Genomic DNA, 17,832 nt, shown 5'->3' on the forward strand with positions numbered 1-17,832 from the left:
GCCCATAACAACCAAGCATGATTGACAATCGATATGCTCAGCAGACCATGGAACTCTAGCCTTCTAGTGCCGTTCTATGGATCCTCATCCAGATATTGACAACCCTTTGAGAGTGGTTGATGTTCCCCCACTCATTGTCTCAAAGACACCACACATGCCGACGGGCAACGTGTTTCGAGAACTTTTGCCCGAAACCAGACAACAGACAAAGAGGCCCACACTTGGGATTCAATGTGACAGCTGTAGCGTTGATCTCCCTGGAATTCCTCGATGGTGCGGTGCTGTATGCAAAATGGCTGAAAGCGATTCCTGGGTTTCCTATTTGGGAAATCATATCACGTGACACTCACCCTACCGTGCGCGGAGAAATCTTCCACCTTGCCCAGTGATCTCCACTGTTCGCTCGGACGAACAGCCAATTCATGAAGCTGTCGGCGCCGGGATAAACCCGACCGTACCAAGGTCGTAAGGTGGAGCCTCAGCCGGAGCCCCAATGTGACATTTGCCTTCCCACCTCCGGATGCGGAACTCAAGATGGGAATTTCGCTCTCTTTACCAAGGGTCCCATCGAGGGCAGGTAGGAACAGACAGGCAATTGAGAGGCACATACTTGAGTTGAAAATTTTTGTCGTTGCATGTCATCACCAATTAACCTTAATTGATCTATCAACCGGATTTGGACAGCTAACTCGTCTATAAGTATGGGGTGCTCATCGCCTCAACTTCAACTCCGATTCCCATCCCACTCGCATCAGCATTATTACTCGAGGTAAGCTGTGCACAGTCTTTTACGGCCTCGCGGTGCCTCATTATCAAGCCTCTATACTAACCTTCAATTAGCTTCGTCATTCGCTAAGACAGGCCATCTGACTTCTTAATTCAATCGCTTTTTCTCGCTCAATCAACATGCACTTCACTGCCCCCTCTGTTGCCATCCTGGCCCTCGCTGCCGGTGTCTCTGCTGGCATTGCCAACAAGCAGAACGAGCCCCCTGCCCACGGCGGCAAGAGCGTCGGCAAGCACCAGGCTACCGGTGCCACCGGTATCCATACCGGTATCCATACCGGTGTCTCTACCGGCACCCACCCCATCATCACCGGTACCCCCAACAACGGCACCCACGGAGGCAAGAACGGCACTGTCATTGTCACCTCCACTGCCCCTTGCTTCAGCTGCCTCCACGGTAGCTCTACCATCCCTGTCTCCGTCCCTAGCAAGACCCCCGGTGCTTCCGGCGTTGTTGGCGGCGGCTCTGGCTCAGGCTCTGGATCCTCCGGCTCTGGCTCAGGCTCTGGATCTTCCGGCTCTGGCTCTGGATCTTCTGGCTCCGGCTCTGGCTCCGGCTCTGGCTCTGGCTCTGGCTCTGGCTCCGGCTCGGGCTCCGGCTCTGGCTCTGGCAACACCCCTGCTTCCCCCAGCTCTACCGGCTTCACCCCATCCAACCCCGGCTCCAAGGTCACCATTCCCCAGGTCGGTGCTATGGGCGCTGCTATGGCCTACGGTGCTGTCATGTTCCTGGCATAAATGTCTCGCCTTTAATTAATCTCTATGGCTATGACTTTGATGCCGGTGTTTTGCTCTGGTGATGACTGGTGTCTCTTCTCCGATCTTGCGATGAATTCAATGACTGCTGTTCAAGGATTGTGTTGGAGATTTGGAGGAAGAGTACTGGAATCTTTAGGCAGGCGTTGGAGGATTTTGTGTTTACAATGTCTTATTGTCTTCTTTTTTATTTGATTTTGTGGGAACTAATTAGTGCTTAATATAATTATAATCCAAAAAAGCTCTTTCAAACATCGCTTTCTCAATGATTGAATCTTTGTGGTTGTAGCGTAGCAGGTTCTCAAATTTGGCGAAATAGTCTCTAAATCTACGCCCGTCCGCAAGTAGAAAGCCCAGGGCAAACCAAAGATAGAATTGAGAATTTTTCAACAGACTCCAGGGCAGATTGTGCCCCCTGGAACCCCCTCTCAGCCATTCCTACTACGCTTCAGATTGCAAAACTCATCGACTCATAGACTTTGATAGCAAACTCTAAACTCGGTGGCAAAATGCAACATCAGGTACTCTCATGGTCATATGCTATTGATAGAAAAGCAGAAAAATCCAAAAGCCGTTGAAAGCTTTTAAGCGGATATAAAAAGCGCAGATTAGCTTTGATTTAAGCTTTGGATCTAGGTTTGATGTAACATTGGGTTCGGGATTTGCTTCGAACTACATCTAACTACATTCGTACATATATGTATTTATGGCGAGCTTGGTCAATGATTTGATACAATTGATGAACACTCCGGACATATATGAAATGTAATTATTTGCATTTTCGGATGGGTATCCAGGATCCTCGTATGAATAACATTCCTGGAATGGGTCACAAGAAAAATGAGCAGATAACCACCAACGCTAGAGGCAATGCAACGCAGTAAAGTAGAAGCATGAAAAAAGAAAGGAAAAAAGAGAACGTAATTTTGAACACCAGTCATGCAGACCGCTTCATGATCGGAAAAAGATTTCCTACAAAGTCGAAATCCAGTTCACCCACTGACACCCACAACCCCCAGTGCCACCGTCGACACCCCCGTAATCTTCCGTCGTGGTATTCGTAATCCCACTAACACCCTTGAAAAGACCCTCAGCAGGGTTGACCAGTTCACCACCCACACCCCGATCCTCGATTTGCAGCTGCCCACCCGTGATATTGTAGTGTCCGTCGTCTTCAACGGGGTAGCAGTATACCATTTTCTTTTTCTCCGCACCACCATGTCGGTCGACCGTTATGGTGACTGGGTATGGGAATGAGCCTGGGCGGGAGAAGTCCGTTGCTGAAGAGGATGATGTGGAGTTGGAGCTTGTTGACGTCGGTGTTGCGGCGGATGAGGTACTTGTTGCTGTAATATTGCTGTAGGGAAATAATTGGCGGTTCATTTTGCTACCCTGTGTCCAAATCTGGACCAGGAATCGGGTTTGCGACCAGGTGCAGCGGTATTTTGCCTTGTCTCGTGTTGTCCCACCGTTGGTGTCGCCTACCTCGATGGTGGTCTGGGAGGTCAGGAAAATCGACTTGTCAAAGTAAGTGTAGAAGCCGTAGTGCTCGCTAGACTGGCCCCGGTTGTAAAGACGGACCGGCTGCGCTGAAGGGAGTGGATAGAGCATCGCGGCTGCTGCTGAACCGTCGTAGTTCTCGTCTGGTGCGAGAATGATAGATGAGATGTTAGGGAAGTATGTTTCATTGGATTTGACGGAACGACGATAGATATCTGTTGATAAGAGGGATACAGGTGAAAGCATTGACATATAGAATGGTGTCTCTTCGCCCGAGTAGGGTATGGTATTGTTGTCTGTGTATTGACCCAAGAAGCTTTGATCCGCATTGCTGGGGGCAGCGGGTGAAAAAGCGAATTGGTCATCTCTCCTGCGTAGACTGTGGGTCGAGTTAGACAAATCAGTGCTGTTATCATAGGTGCCATTGCGGAAGCCGATGAAGACGCGGAAGTTGGGTTGATTTGCATCGTATGGTTCATTGGACTCCTGTTGGGCCTTGGGTAAAGCACAACTCCACATTGAAGACGGGGTGATACATGTTGACTTTTCAACCTGAGCCTCAGTGCCAGCGAGTGTCGCAATGCCCGTTGGCATGGGCGGGTACCCGGTGAGATTAAGCCACTGAGATTGAACGATTGAAGAGGCTCCTTTCCTTGACAATGTGACCGCCAAAACAATGGCAATGATCACAATGGCGAAGAAAAAAATAAAGATAAGAAAGTACCATCTGCGTCGAGTTCGACCTTCGCGCCCAGGACGTCCGTTTTTCTTATTGAATAGGCTGAGCAGGCCACAGGTCTTTCGGCCTATTTTGTCCTCTTCCTCCAGCCTGCGGCGTCGAGCTTCATGGGGTCCAATCGCACCACCAGGATTAACAATCGTCGCATTTTCTACATATGTAGGCTGGTAGGGTGGATGGAGCCCATACTGTGGCGGAATGGAAGCAATTTTGGGCAATTGCGTGTATGCAGGAGCCGGTGCCGGCATATAATCCATTGGAATGGAGCCTGGGCCACCAGCTGCACGCTGGAAACCGGGAGAGATGGGTTCAGACTTTGGCAAGTGTGCCTGGGGAGGAATCAATTCAGACCCGTCGGGTAGTTCTCGCTCTCCATGCGGCACGTCGGACACAATTGGTTGATCTTGATCGACGGATTGTTCTGATTGTTGTACTTGTCGCTGAAGCGCTGGCTCATTGGGCAATGTTTGAGGCATAGCTGGTACCGGCGGTGCGTTCGAGTGAGGATGAGCCTTTTCGACGAACGGCCATCCAGACCCAGATTGCCGGCCCTGAACAACAACCGGTCTTTGCAAATGGTTTGGTCGTTGAGTGGAAGCTCGCCGCAATTGTTGGGGAGCTGGTTTCTCATCACTGGCAGGAGGAACCTGAGAAGTTTGAGGTGACGCTTGCGTACCCGGAGCTGAGTGCGATGTTTCCTGTTGATCGTACGCCCATTCAAACCCGTTGAATTGCTCTTGGGGAATAGATGTTTGACGCTGTGGTTGGGGAGGCGTTTTCCCTGCCTGTCCCCGTTTTCCCCATGGCCACTCCGACCCTGATGACATTAACGGAGCTTCTTGGGTAAGCGGTCCATCTGAAATTCCTCGTGACTGCTCCTGTGGACCCTGTTGCTCTTGGGGCACTGCTTCCGGCACTAACGGACCTGTCGGCTGTCCAGGTTGATTTGGAGGGAAAAAAGGCACATAGTGTGACACAATCATCGGTTGCTGCTGAACCAGCTGTGGCGGGGGCGAGGGGTAGTGCACGTTGGTAACAATCTGCGGAGCGACCTGGGCGGGCCCGGGCATGGGAATAGCAGCTGGAACTGGAGCTGGCGTAGTTTGAGCTGGAAGCTCTCCTTCGGTCGGTTCAATTGGCACAGGAACGGGAGCCGCAACAACAGGCTGAGAAGAACGCTGTGGCGGAGCCTTTCTGGAAATAGGTGGTGGTACATGATCTTTCTCATCATCGCTGGTAATGGAAGCATCCCAAGAATCAACACTTGTAGCAGATGCAGGCGACTGGACCTGCGCCTCCTTCGCATGAACCGCATGTGCAGACGGAGCCATAGTAGGGGTAACACTGATAGAGCGTGGCGAGTCAACATCAATAAGCAACCCGGCATCTTTGGTTGTTGTAGTCGAATTGGCCACTGGCGTGTAGTTTCCGCTTGTCTCTTCGAGACTTGACAGTCCATCATACGGATGCGATGCATCGACTCCGGCAAAAGCCAACCTTCGATTGCCATCCGCTCCTGCGGGGATAGTAACGTTGACAGGCGTTATGGAGCAGACGTGGTTCAAGCATGGAAAATAGGGCGTTTTGCTGAACAATTCATGTGCACATGCTTGGTAATACTCCGCTGCCTCGCCTTGGATTGTTTGACCGTTGCTAAACATGAAAGACATTATATTTTGTCTGCTTGAGGTATTTGAAACGTAGGCTGGCGGGGGAGATCGTTCTCGTTCCAGGGTGTCAACTTTTTGATGCTTTTCGGCTTCCATTGACTGAGTGATCTCAAATGCTTTCTCGTCCATGGGAGCTGTTGTCTCCGGCGTATCTGGTGAAAAGCATGAGATTTCTTTTTCCCTGTCACGCCATTCACTCGTGCGTCCCCGTTCGCCGATGGGAGCTATTGTTGCCGGTGTGTCCGGCGAGAAGCAGGAAACTTCTTTCTTCTTGTCCCACCATTCCTTTGGTGCTATTCGTGCTGGCGTGGTTGATGTTGACGGAGTAGAGGGTGAATCCCGGGGGAAAGATGGGCTGAGTGGGGATTTGACAGAGCGGCTAAGAATCGGCGAAAGGAGATATGTCCACCATCCCTGGGATTGGGGTCTATCGGGCTCCAGGCTAGTGTTGACGGTGAGTGTCTGTCCTGTTTTGTTTGGTGTCGGCGGTAGGCTAATGTCTTCCCAGGTATCAACTGACAATGCGCGTTGATTTCTTGTTACCACACCCAGTTGCTTGTCGTTGTTTTGTGTACCTGAGTGCTGAGCTGGTATGGTTGGTACAGGTGGAACATCTGCGTCAAATTGCGAAACGCGCGGTGTGGGTTGGGAGTAAACACTGGAAGCTACTCTGGGGCGAAGCATCTCGCTGCTCGTATTGGAATACAAGTTCCAAGTTGCTTCCTCGTTTGCTGAAGTAACGAAAATTGAAGGCGTAAGCGGTGTGCCTGAGCTATCAGCCTCCCTGAATCGCTCGATCGACTCATCGCTCGGTACAGCGAGTCCAATCATGACATTGCGGTCCGATGGTGAGAAGGCCTGTTCGTGTATATCATTGAATGGGTCTTGGGCTCCGGGATTAAGATACGGATTACCATTCCCTATTCCGTCTTGCCTCTGATCTGTTTCCTTGGGCACACGCTTGAATCCGCGTGAAATCCTCTTTTTGAATGTGTCTTTCGATCTTTGCCCAGTTCGTTCCTGTTCTCGTCTTTTACATAGAAGCTTGAGATCATTCAAATCAACGAATGGCGCCGCCGCTGGCTCTATCTCTGCAACCATGTGTTTTTGCGCTGCGGCCGCTGGGGGTAAGGTAAAGTCTGTGACGAGATTCAACCCGATTGGCTTAGCGACGCTTTTCCGTTTCTTCGTAATGCCGCGGATATTCAATCTCGACGCATCCCGTGTTGTAGCCGGCATGCGACTTTCCCGTTGGGCAGTTTGCACCTCGATCTTTTGCCGTGTAGCCTTCGACAAGAAAGCAAATGGTCGGTTCTGTTCGTCGTGTCCCTCTGCCGAGGAACATGATGGGCTTGCGATTTCCTCGGTGATTGGCGACGAGAAAGGGAAATTCGGAACTGGGACTTGCAGTGCTGGCTGCGGGGTCTGACGTTTAGTTATCATATTGAGACTGTCTCAGTAGATTATGATAGCGAAATCTGTTTGGTCGATGTTAGTTGGTGATATGTAGGATTCGAGATTGATGCATACCATGTGTCAGGGAAACATGCGTATGAAAGAGTAGAAGTTGACTGCACTTTGAGAACAAAGACGTTCCTATATATATTATTCCGGCTGATTCGGATGATGACGCATATGAACCAATGATCTCAAAGAATATAGACAATGTACAATAAACTGAATGGGGTCTATTGATGCTAAACAAGACAATAAAGAGTGAAGGGTGAAGAGCAAAGGACAGGAAGAGAAAATAAGAAACAACCAGAAACTAGAAATGCTCCGAGATTAAAGGAAATAGCTTTATTTCTGCGTCAAGCATCACCCGCAGTACAGAGTCCAGCCCGATCACTGCATTGCAGCAAAGCTCGAGCTATAAACAACCTGAGCGCTAACATCCAATAACTGTCGTCGCAGGTTAGTTTCTGCAGCAATCTCAAACAACCTGCGGCTGCAGTGAACAGATCGAAGTTCCGTCATTGGCAGACTGGCAGAATGATCACCAGGGGCAGAGGAAGGGAGTATGATGGATTGGATGTTGTTAATGCAAGTGCTAGACTGAGGCCGGTTTGTACGCGCCGGGCCGGGGCCTGGGCGTTTCGAGGGGCCAATCGTTCAACCCGACGAAAATAGATCACTATCTTCTTTGTGCTTGGGCATAATCTAATTGTGTGAAGAGATGTTTTCGTCAGTCTGAAACAATCCTGACGCTTAGAGTTGGCGTTGAATGTATAATTTGATCTCGATATAGTATCATACATATAGTAGCCCAGGTACGTACTCATCTACAGATGTTTTACAGTGAGATTGGACTTGACATTTATTTGAAACTCGAGAAATAATACATCAAGTGATGCTTTTTTTGAATTGATACATACTCGGGTTCGAGTCCACTTGCATATTCCTTATTCCTTAGTTCATATAAACCCCCTCAGCCAATTCTCACCATGTTCAAGTAATGCAGTAGGTAGATGCAAAAACAAAAAAGAAAACAGACATTGCGGGTATGGATAAAAGCACGTAAAACTCCTCGGAGTGAAAAGCAAAAGTTCAACGAGCCCCAGATCAGGACCAGGGGCATCTAGGGGGATATATTGATATCAGAACATGAATAACAAGTCGTTGATGATAGGGTTTGCAGCATGGCTACATATCGTCATATCTCATACACAGCTTCCGAGCGCATCTCAACGAAAGCCCAATCCTGCGCGTTCACTACCGCCGCTCATCCGTATATTGAATGCCCTGCATGGGCGCGACCGAGCCATTCATGAGTGGCGGTAATGTGCGCGGCTGTTCCTGGGCGACCTGGCCGTTGCCGAACGCACCGAACACGGGGCCTTGGGGCTGTCCGTTCACTTGGTTGGGATTCATTTGATGATGCTCGAAGATAGAGGGTGGGCGGGAAGCGCCGTTTTGCTGGTTTAGTTGGGCGCGCATCTCGTCCAACTCGGATTGCATTATATTGTGGTCGCGTCGCGATTGAGCGACTGTTTTTTCCAGTAGTGTTATATAGTCGATTGCGCGAGTGAGGGTTTCCCACTTGCTAGATTTGTTGGTTTGGCCTGCTGGCAGGCGCAGTCGAAGCGCTTCGAAGCAGTCTTTCATTTCGCTGCGGCGTTTGCGCTCGGCAAGTTTGTGTGTTACGCGTAGTTCGGGGGTCCGACTGTATGGCGTGCTGCCCGGGGGGCCGTCTTCCTCGCCGATCAGGTCGCGCACTGCTTTGTGTTGTAGGGAGTGATGGTGGTGTACATTTTGGGGTAGGTCTAGTAAAAACAGAAGCTCATTAGTATCGATGCGCGGGCATCGGGCGAGTGAATGAATCTTACCGTGTTGTCCTCGCGGCATCCGTTCGGAATACATGCTGTTCATAGACTCTGCCATGCTGCCTTTTCTGGAGAACGTGTGGGTCGATCCCCCCTTTGAGGAGACAGAACTGGAGCGGGCCATATCCGGGTCTGGGAAAGCATATGCCATACCCGCGGTCGGTGCCTCAGCGTTGTAAATCTCCGACCGAGGGTTGGAAGAGATGGCAGGGGCAGTGCGACCGGCTGCGAAGCTGCCGCGCTGTGGATCGCTGGCATGAGGGCCCAACGGAGACAGTGGCTGGCTTCCGCCGGAGTATCGCGGTCCCCGGTATGAGTTCATGTCGGTAGGAATCCCCCTCTCTCTTTGTAGACTGGACACGATCGAGGATTGGGATGCATTAGTGCTGTGGTATGGCGAGGCTGGATTGATGGCCAGGGAGCTGATTCCTTGGTTGACACGACTGTCAACACTGCTGCGCCGAGACTCTGTCGTTGTTGTCGTTGTCTCGGCCATGCTAGCGCGCTGGGAGGGAGCTTCATAATTTTGATTGATGGAGGGGAGGGCGGAGTTTGATTGGGTATTGAAGTTTGGGGAGGGCTGTTGAGTGCCGGCAGAGGAGGGGGTATTTGATTGATCATGAGAGTAAGGAGACCGATCGACAGCGGGGTGGCCGCGATTCGGGGATGGTTGCGACGCAGAGATGAAGCTGAGGGAGGGATAGTTGCCTGTGCCATTGGTGGTGGTAGAGTAGGTGGACGATCCTACATGGTCAGCACCGCGCCGCTCCCAATCCATGCCGGGCGAAGGTCTCCTACTTGTGCTTTGAGGCATTGACCAATTTCCTGAGTCCCGCTCGATCGTGTTCAAGGACGAGTTGCCGGGGGATTTCTCCGCAGAAGCCCCGGTGCCAGGCATATTCGCGGTCAAGGTCGAGATGGATGGTAACGTTTGTGAGGAGCCAGGAGTTTGCGGCCCTGAGACGGCCTCCCATGGGCGATGTGCGACAGAAGGGTCCATGATGTGTGGTGTGTGGTGTGTGGTGTGTGTATGTGTATGCAGGCGGGTAACGGGTAGAAGAAGAGTGAAAGAATCTATCACATTCACACTATTGCATATCCGAGGTTGACCAATTGGTAGTAATTGTGTAAAAAGGAAAGAAAAGAAACGAAAACGAGGCTAAATATGTTAGAGTATGAAATGGGAGGGGAGAAGAAAGGGAAGTGTAAGGGAAGTTCTTTACTCACCAAGTAGTATATGAAGAAGTTAAAAGGTAAAAAAAAGATCCAGAGGTGTTTTTTTCCCAATCTCCAATTTTTGGCTGGAAGACTCGAAACCTCCGCTTTTGAAACTCGGTATTTTGATTTCTTTATAAAGGAACTTTTTTATTTTACTTTTTTAACCTTCTTTTTTGGTTGATGGGGCCCCTTTCTTGGTCCGCGTCAGCAATGAAATCCCCAATAAAATGTGAAAATATAAGAAAATATTAGTGAAATATTACAGGAATGTAATATATTACCGCCAAGCCCACTACTGCAACTGTGTGCCACGAGGCTGACCCTGGGGAGTAAGGATGTATTATTACTTTTGGTAATTGCATAACCACATGCAATATATTACATCGGTATACATATTGTAGAGTACTAGGTGTAGGAGAACTTTGACTTGTACATCACTACCTTATTTCTCTCTTGATTCTACTACTATCATACATTATCTATTTCAAAATTTATCTAAAAATTCACCAAGGTAAATGAATCACACCATCCCACATGTACTTTTCCACATTCTTCTTTGAAGAATAGCCGGATCCCTGGGAAACGCAAGGAGAACACGTTTTTTAATGTTGCATTGGCTCAGTCTTCACGTCACTCTTTTCTTTTAGGGTTTATTCTTTATATTTATACATATACATAGTTATGTTTGATGAACTATTCATACTCCTAACATATTAGCCTATTACTATATTCTGACTTAATAAACTATTCAACGATTTATTGCCCTAACATTTTTAAATTGTAGATAAATAAGACATATTAGGTATAATACCATTGTTACTTAAATACACCGTACGCCGATCCTTCACGTGGTCATCTCCCTTGCCTTCTACTCGACTATTGGAGTCTCCTTCTCTTTCCATCCGGTCAAACTGCATTTGCGACCGGGGCGATCTGCATAGTTCCGTATCAAATACCGTATTGAAACCTTTGACGTTGGACACATGGCATATTGCAGGGTAGATTAGTAGCGTATACATTTACTCACTAGTTTCATCGAGGAGATTCCCAAGTACTGTCTACAAAGCCCCATGCTCACTTTCTTCACATGGCTTTTTAGGTTCCTCTTTACTCACCGAAGGTATATTATTCTTTCTTTTACAACGTGGTACTATATAATATAGCAATATCAAACATCATATATATCATACATCATAAAATTATGTATCATTATACAAAAGATATATTAGAGGTATGTAAAATATATTTCTATATTACTCTTCCTCATTTATATCCATTATTATTATTATTATTATTATTGTCAACATTATTATTATTACCTCCCCAGCTAAAACCGTGATGATCCACTTCCTCCCCTACATATTTTTGTTTGTAACACCTCGGACACAAGCAGAGGCCCCTTGAAGTGTCACAGACGACCCACGCTTCCATGAGCTTGAGCTTCATACCGGAAACCATGCAACCACCCGCCCTGCCGCCCAAATCATCACATGTCGACCTGTCAAAGAGGGGTTACATGGTCCTCTAACCATGTCGCGCGGCTATATTAACCTGAATATTCTTATTATTCTACCGGCTGTCTTAGTGACTTGGCTATTCTTCCGGGATAGCTCAGTGTGACCTAGAGACTTGGCCATAATGACCGAGCTCATGTTCTGGATCTGGCCCTTGATATGCCGAGTTATTTGGAAAAATTCGATTTGTCTAGCTCCTGGATATATACTAGTTACTTATGCTATACTAGTTATACCACCTTGTCCTTGTCCCAATTGTTTTAAGACTGGGGTTGTTTATTTTTTTACCCAAGGGGTAGCCGCCTTCGCCACCGAGAGAAAAAAAAAAGCCGTTGCCCGGGTATCATGGTAGGTGGCTTTTGATGTGTCGAATCTCAACTCCACACAAACTGTTTGATCGAATTTACTTGCCAGGTTGATCCCAAGAATAGATCTGCAGTTCGTTTGCATCAAACTGGGCGGTACCAATGACCATGAAAATTAGATGCCCGTACTAAACTAGTAACGGGAATAAACCATCTGGGCATCGGACCATCCGACGGTCTCGCCGACAGCGCCACACTGTGGCTGTAAAACGTCTTCATCAATTTACTACAGAGTAGGCAACACAGTTCAATACATCTGCATGTCAAGTACCACCATGTTCATCATCTCCCTTTCAGGCCCATGCCACATGGCACCATCGTCGCCTTGCAGAATGTCTTGAAGATCGCCACCCGATCTACGGCACATTCCTCGAACCTCTGACACGGTAGCACTCCTCCATACTTGAGCACTCAGAACTCGAAGCCGCGGCTTATCTCAGACTCGTCTTGCCATCTGCCGGGGAGAAAGGCTCAATCGCAACGGGAATTCCTGGTACGACTCTATCGCCTACAATGTTGTACACACTGTCGGCAGCCGGGTCCAATTCCGCCATCAAGGGATGCGATCGGTATCGCGAGAACTGACTCGGTCATGTCAATAGTGCATGGTTTAGTGGTTCATACTCGACCCTCGCTCATGGCTCCCATGGCCGACCATGCTCCTCCATTTGCTCCCAAGCCCCATGGCAATACCGTGGCCCTCTCTCCCCCTGGAATTCCACCCACGCCTTTCTGAAGTCGTGGTCATGGGCCGTGCCTTGCTGCCCTCCAAATAGTCTGTCTTGACACACGGGTCGTACCGTCCAGGGGGTACAGTGGTTTCCCTTTGAATTTCATTTCCATTTTCCCTCACATGGTCCTGCCCCTTTTCCGCATGGCATCGTTGGTATGGCAATAGCTTCGTCCTCGAAATCACACTCCCAGTCGTCTGTAATTTCCTGCATGCAATGTCTTATTTTTTATGTATCTGAAATTTTTGCCTTTTGCTTAGCTACACATACCTTTTATGCTGTATAGCCATCCGGGGCTGCTGCCTACGTTGTATATATGAACAGTACTAACCAAAACCCATGCGCCGTCGATCCTCTCACCGGCACCGGCCTCCTCAACCCCGAAGCTGGGGCGCACAGCGAAAGGTTAAAGGTTACATGAGCGCATATATGGTTGAGAGAGATCATACCAGGACGAACACAGCGCATACTGCATTGACTCCACTATGGAGAAGACCCCAAGAGTCCGCTATGATTGGTAAATCATTCCATGATCTCCCTCCCTTCTGCATCGTGGCATATCCCTTGCCAGATAAACTTCGCTGGGGGTATTCCCGTCTTTTCGTTGGCTGTCGCGTGTCGAGTGGGAATAGTCCCAGCGGAAACATTTCAATTGTAATTGAATTACTCGCCGAAAAGTGGATATCGCCGCCCCAAACATGTCTTGTCTTGCATGTCTGAGATTCCACGGGGAGTCTGCGCCGCTTCCTTTGGCACCATTCACTGGTCATTTTCTGACCATGTGTGCATGGCCCTAGGTACTGGTACCTTTCCCGGTAATTTAAATATGTAGTTATAGGAGAATAACATTTATTCGATCGATTGGGCGCTAGATTCACCTGGTCTTAACCCGGTTGAACATCTGTGGACTATAGGTACACTAGACAGATTGACCAATAAACTCGATCCTTACCTTGATAATCTCGAAGCATTAAATGTAATTAATATAATTAAGGAAGTTTCTAAATTAATTAACTAGACCTTTTTGGGGGGGGGGGAGGATTACTTTTATGGGTTGGTTCGAAGCAACTACATGTAAATAGGCGGGAAGTTTAAAATCGTAATCGCGAAAGGCATTGAATATTGATAGAGCCCATGGATATTGATTGAACCACCTGGTTACTTCTCCTCTACATATTACCTGGATTCCAGGACCATACTTGTTACATTAAGATAACCTGGTATTCATAATGAATCTAAATAAATCAGTTAGGTTATAAATAGCGTTGGTATAGACCGTTGTAAATATATATCTCTGCCATATCTGGCGCCCCGCGGCAAAACCGGCAGCGCTAAAACCTATCACTATATACCTAGGTACATGTGTAGTGAATAAATGCTTTCACCAACTGAAGCAATTCATAAGCAGAAGTAAGAGGCAACGAAAGCGCTCACGGGGCGACGGTCCAGCTACAGGATGAGCAACTCGTCGTATGTTTTTCCAAGGAACCTCGACAATTATTGTCCAAACCATCCTCGACCTCATCATCACTAAATCACAACATCCAGACCAAGCTTCACTGCTTCATTATTGTTGTGCCGCGAACAATGCAGACTGGTACTTCTCCAAAGAAAGACCCAACAGAGACCGACGGTTATCTTTCGTGACCTCTCTCTTCGGGCAATTCCCACGGAGCTTTTCCAGCCCCAGCATAGCACGCCTCCTTGTGACCGCAGATTTCCCAGCGCTGCATCGAACCTCGGCGATGGGCTATCTGTGATCTCTGACATCGTCTGGTCTCACGTCGTTCGAGAGAAAAGCTCACCTGGTTCTGCAACAAATGTCGGGGTTGGAAACGATATGCGCTGTGAATAGACGGCCCGCGGTTTCTAAATAGGGCTGGGTCTATAATTTCCGCTAGGAATTGAACATAGATCACATACTGGAGATTGTTTTCTTCCGAAGAGTGGGTTTTTAAAATTGAGTTCTGTATCCCGAGGACGTTTGCTCACGGAGAACTTATCGGGTTGCACAGATCTGAGGCGTTCAGTACATTGCTCATTAAGAATTTCCTTAACCTGTTGAGCATCTCATTTCGTCTGCACGGAATTTGGCTCTTCGATTTCATAGTCAATTTCCATCCACCATCCCCTTTCGTTTGCAAGTTGTCAATCATAAACTGCAAATTTCTATTCATGGATTCTTGCGTGGGCCTGTTTGAAGTTCGTCCCTTTTCTCCCGGTTGCGGCCAGCACCGTACTGTCCGACGCTAGGAGCAGATAGGCGCCTGGGTCAAATGTGGGTGTGGAGTGGCTAGGCGATCCGGTGATATTGAATTTTGGAACCGACAGAGGCAAATGCATCAGCTTGGTTACATGTGTAGATGTCCACAAGAATGTTGTCCTCTGAAAGTGGAGAAAGATACTCATAGAGCTCTCCGAAGTAGACAGGCTGCATCGGAGCTTTGCTGTAGATCTTGAGTTTTGTATCTCTCTCAGCTCCAATGTATAAAAAGCGCGGTCTCTGGGCAATTTGCCAAGAATGACAGGGTTGCTATTATCGCTGGCGCCATTGACAGGGGCTCGCATTACGAGGTGCACTCTGGGCCGTTCTCGCCATGGACGAGTTTCAGGTTCGAGTTGAGAGGCTAGAGGGTTCTGAGTCCTGGAGAGTTCTACATTGTGTGTTGTTTGAAACTTCTATTGGTGGAAAAGAAAAGTATATCGGAACGACTCCACGATGACCCGCTCTTATTCCGTTGGGTTTGCCGATCATTATCCACATCATCAGCCACGCAGGCGCGATCTGTGATAAACGACAAGTATATGGAGAAAATCCAGCTGAGTTAGGCATGTCTCCAAAAGTGCTATATCCAAATTTTATTTTGCATGTGAGATCCGATCAATAAGCGCCAAGTATATAAAATATCTACAATAATCTTTGGGCCGTATACATTGCTGAAAGAGCATATATGTTGTCATGTTCATGTGCATGATTCAATCTTCATCCTCATCCTCTTCATCCTCATCATCGTCATCCTCTTCTTCAAACTCAACGCCAATATCACCAGTGATATCCCAGCGGTCGCCCTTAGCCGCTGCACTGACGTACTTGACGAATTTGAGAGTCCCACTATCACGCAGCACAATGCTGAGTCGGTTCCATCCAGCCTGTGTGCTGAAGAGAATACCGTCGTCCTCATCTGCGCCAGCGGGAGCGGTAAATAGCGGGATCGGCCTTGGTCTTCTTCTTTCCGAGAACTTGGTCTGCATTCTCGGCGTCTTCTTCATCTTCCTCTTCTTCATCGTCGCCAGCCATGTAGATCTCATAGCCACCAAGTGCAGGTCCCTCAACTTCATCGGCATTAGCTTTGTCTTTTGGCTCAGGTACCTTGGCAGATGACGGTTTGGATTCTGGGTTCTCATTCTCGCTCTCATTCTCGTCCTCATCTTCTTCCTCCTCTTCCTGCTTCTCCCAGCCTGTGCTGGGAGTGAGGCAGAGCGTGAACTCAAGCCGAGGCTCCTCGCCTTCGTAAGCACTGGCGAGAGTGTAATCCGCACCACGACGGAATCGTCGCGCCATCAAATCGTGGCTAGTGAGGTGGTCAACACCAGTGATGATACCGAGCCACTTTCGGAAAGCCTGCGAAGGGAACAGCACATTCAGGAGCTCTTGAAGCGGGTTCTCGGGCTCTTCCTTGCCGGATGCATGCTGATAAAGATATCTGTGCTTGTGAGGCGGGCGAGCAACAGTCCACCCGCGCTGTTTCTGAATTTCATCCGCGGAAGCAGGAAGCGCCTGCCTTTCTTGATCCTCGATGTATGCACGCACGCGTGAAGCAAACTTGTCATGCAAGAAGCTCTCTAGGCTGAGCGAAGACTCGGCGGAGAATGCGTCGGACATCTCCTCAGCGATATCAGGTGTCAGGTACGTGGGCGCAATGTATTGTACCAAGAAGCCGAGTTCAGACGCGCTGAACTCGCCATCGTTTTGTTCTTCAACCTTGCCCTTGCCCTTGCCCTCGACTTCCGGCTCTTCCCAGGAGACAGGCTGGGGCTGGGGCAGGTCGTAGATATCACCGCGGCCCTGGAGCTGGGCGAGACTGCTGCGTTCGGCAAGCTTCTCCTCTAGTCCTTCCTCGTATCCATCCTCGCCTTCTTGGGGAATGTGGAACCATCCACTGATAGCCATACGGACGCGCTTCTTTGACTTGTCCTCATCTTCGCGTGGGTGGTACACCTCCTCGACGTCGTGGAAGCTTTCACCGGGCTGAACGGTGAAGAAGCTGAGTTGGTTGAAGGCGGGCGGGATGGACAAGCTGTAGTCTGGGCTGGGGATCTTGACGTCCTCACCCTTGGCGTCCTTCTCAGTGGTCGTCGGGAACAAGCGCAGTGCACCGCCCCACTCAGCTTGCCAGGGTGTCTCGGGATCGGTGAGATAGAGAATGTAACTGAGACGGCGGCTCCCGATGACGTCGTCGTGGCAGAGGAGATGGCAGCCCTCAGTGTAAACATTGATCGCCATGTCGGTCTTCTGCCCACTCAGCTTGCCGGAGCCGGTGACGGAAGATAGATACTCGCGGAACCGTGCCGAGTACATCGCATCGCGCAGCTTCAAAACCGAAGGAAGCTTCGAAAGAGAAGAGTCATCCAGTCCATCGAGGTTGGCGAGATCACCAGACTGGAAGATTTTGTAGATGTCGGTTTCCTTCTCAGTGAAGGATACCTGTGTTTCGATCTCCTCGCGGACTGAGCGGAGCAGGCTAGGCTCGATGAGGGGGTGGATCACGCCGTGGAGGTAGCTAAAGATTTCAGAAGTATTAGCATTTCTGCCATTGAAATATGTCCTGGTGTGTACATACGGAGAAGAATTGGCGTATTCGCTGGTGTACTTCTGCTGTTCCGCGGTGTCGAATAGGCCATCACGGAAGCGGGAAGCAGCCTCCTCACTGGAAAGAGCCCTCTTTTTGGACTCTGGCATGGCATTGCCATCCAAGGAGCCTCGCATATCTGTCTTGCGCTTCATTTTGGGAGTTGTAGTGGAAATGGACTTCACCAGTGAGTGGTCTGATCATTCGTATAATTTTTCCAGGCGGTGAGAGGCCCATGAGGCGGTCAGCGTTTAGAATTGACTGCGACTTGCCATGATTTGATGTCTTTCAAGGCTCACGTCTCTGATTTTGGTTAATGTACATCATTAAATCCCTTGGGCAAGTGCTACACACATGTAGCATGTACATTGATACCGTTC

At 49.0% G+C, this 17,832-nt stretch overlaps 5 protein-coding genes across 5 annotated transcripts; 1 reads left to right on the forward strand and 4 right to left on the reverse strand.

The window, feature by feature from the left end:
- Nucleotides 1-906: 906 nt before the first annotated feature.
- N7529_003304 (uncharacterized protein) lies at nucleotides 907-1,524 on the forward strand (the record flags this gene model as incomplete). Its single annotated transcript, XM_057238831.1, has 1 exon — nucleotides 907-1,524. The coding sequence occupies one exon, from the start codon at nucleotides 907-909 to the stop codon at nucleotides 1,522-1,524; it is 618 nt and encodes a 205-aa protein (XP_057101442.1).
- Nucleotides 1,525-2,514: 990 nt separating this feature from the next.
- N7529_003305 (uncharacterized protein) lies at nucleotides 2,515-6,894 on the reverse strand (the record flags this gene model as incomplete). Its single annotated transcript, XM_057238832.1, has 1 exon — nucleotides 2,515-6,894. The coding sequence occupies one exon, from the start codon at nucleotides 6,892-6,894 to the stop codon at nucleotides 2,515-2,517; it is 4,380 nt and encodes a 1,459-aa protein (XP_057101443.1).
- Nucleotides 6,895-8,163: 1,269 nt separating this feature from the next.
- On the reverse strand, nucleotides 8,164-9,774 carry N7529_003306 (uncharacterized protein; the record flags this gene model as incomplete). The annotated part of the gene is made up of 1 exon (XM_057238833.1): nucleotides 8,164-9,774. The coding sequence occupies one exon, from the start codon at nucleotides 9,772-9,774 to the stop codon at nucleotides 8,164-8,166; it is 1,611 nt and encodes a 536-aa protein (XP_057101444.1).
- A 4,358-nt stretch (nucleotides 9,775-14,132) lies between these two features.
- On the reverse strand, nucleotides 14,133-14,779 carry N7529_003307 (uncharacterized protein; the record flags this gene model as incomplete). The annotated part of the gene is made up of 3 exons (XM_057238834.1): nucleotides 14,133-14,375; nucleotides 14,408-14,471; nucleotides 14,595-14,779. 3 exons carry the CDS (start codon nucleotides 14,777-14,779, stop codon nucleotides 14,133-14,135), a joined length of 492 nt encoding a protein of 163 aa, XP_057101445.1.
- Nucleotides 14,780-15,578: 799 nt separating this feature from the next.
- On the reverse strand, nucleotides 15,579-17,607 carry N7529_003308 (oxidative DNA demethylase; the record flags this gene model as incomplete). The annotated part of the gene is made up of 3 exons (XM_057238835.1): nucleotides 15,579-15,779; nucleotides 15,844-17,383; nucleotides 17,444-17,607. 3 exons carry the CDS (start codon nucleotides 17,605-17,607, stop codon nucleotides 15,579-15,581), a joined length of 1,905 nt encoding a protein of 634 aa, XP_057101446.1.
- Between the last annotated feature and the right edge of the window lie 225 nt (nucleotides 17,608-17,832).

Source organism: Penicillium soppii, assembly GCF_028829465.1.
Source record: "Penicillium soppii strain IBT 18220 chromosome Unknown utg000003l, whole genome shotgun sequence".
Taxonomy (NCBI): Eukaryota; Fungi; Ascomycota; class Eurotiomycetes; order Eurotiales; family Aspergillaceae; genus Penicillium; species Penicillium soppii.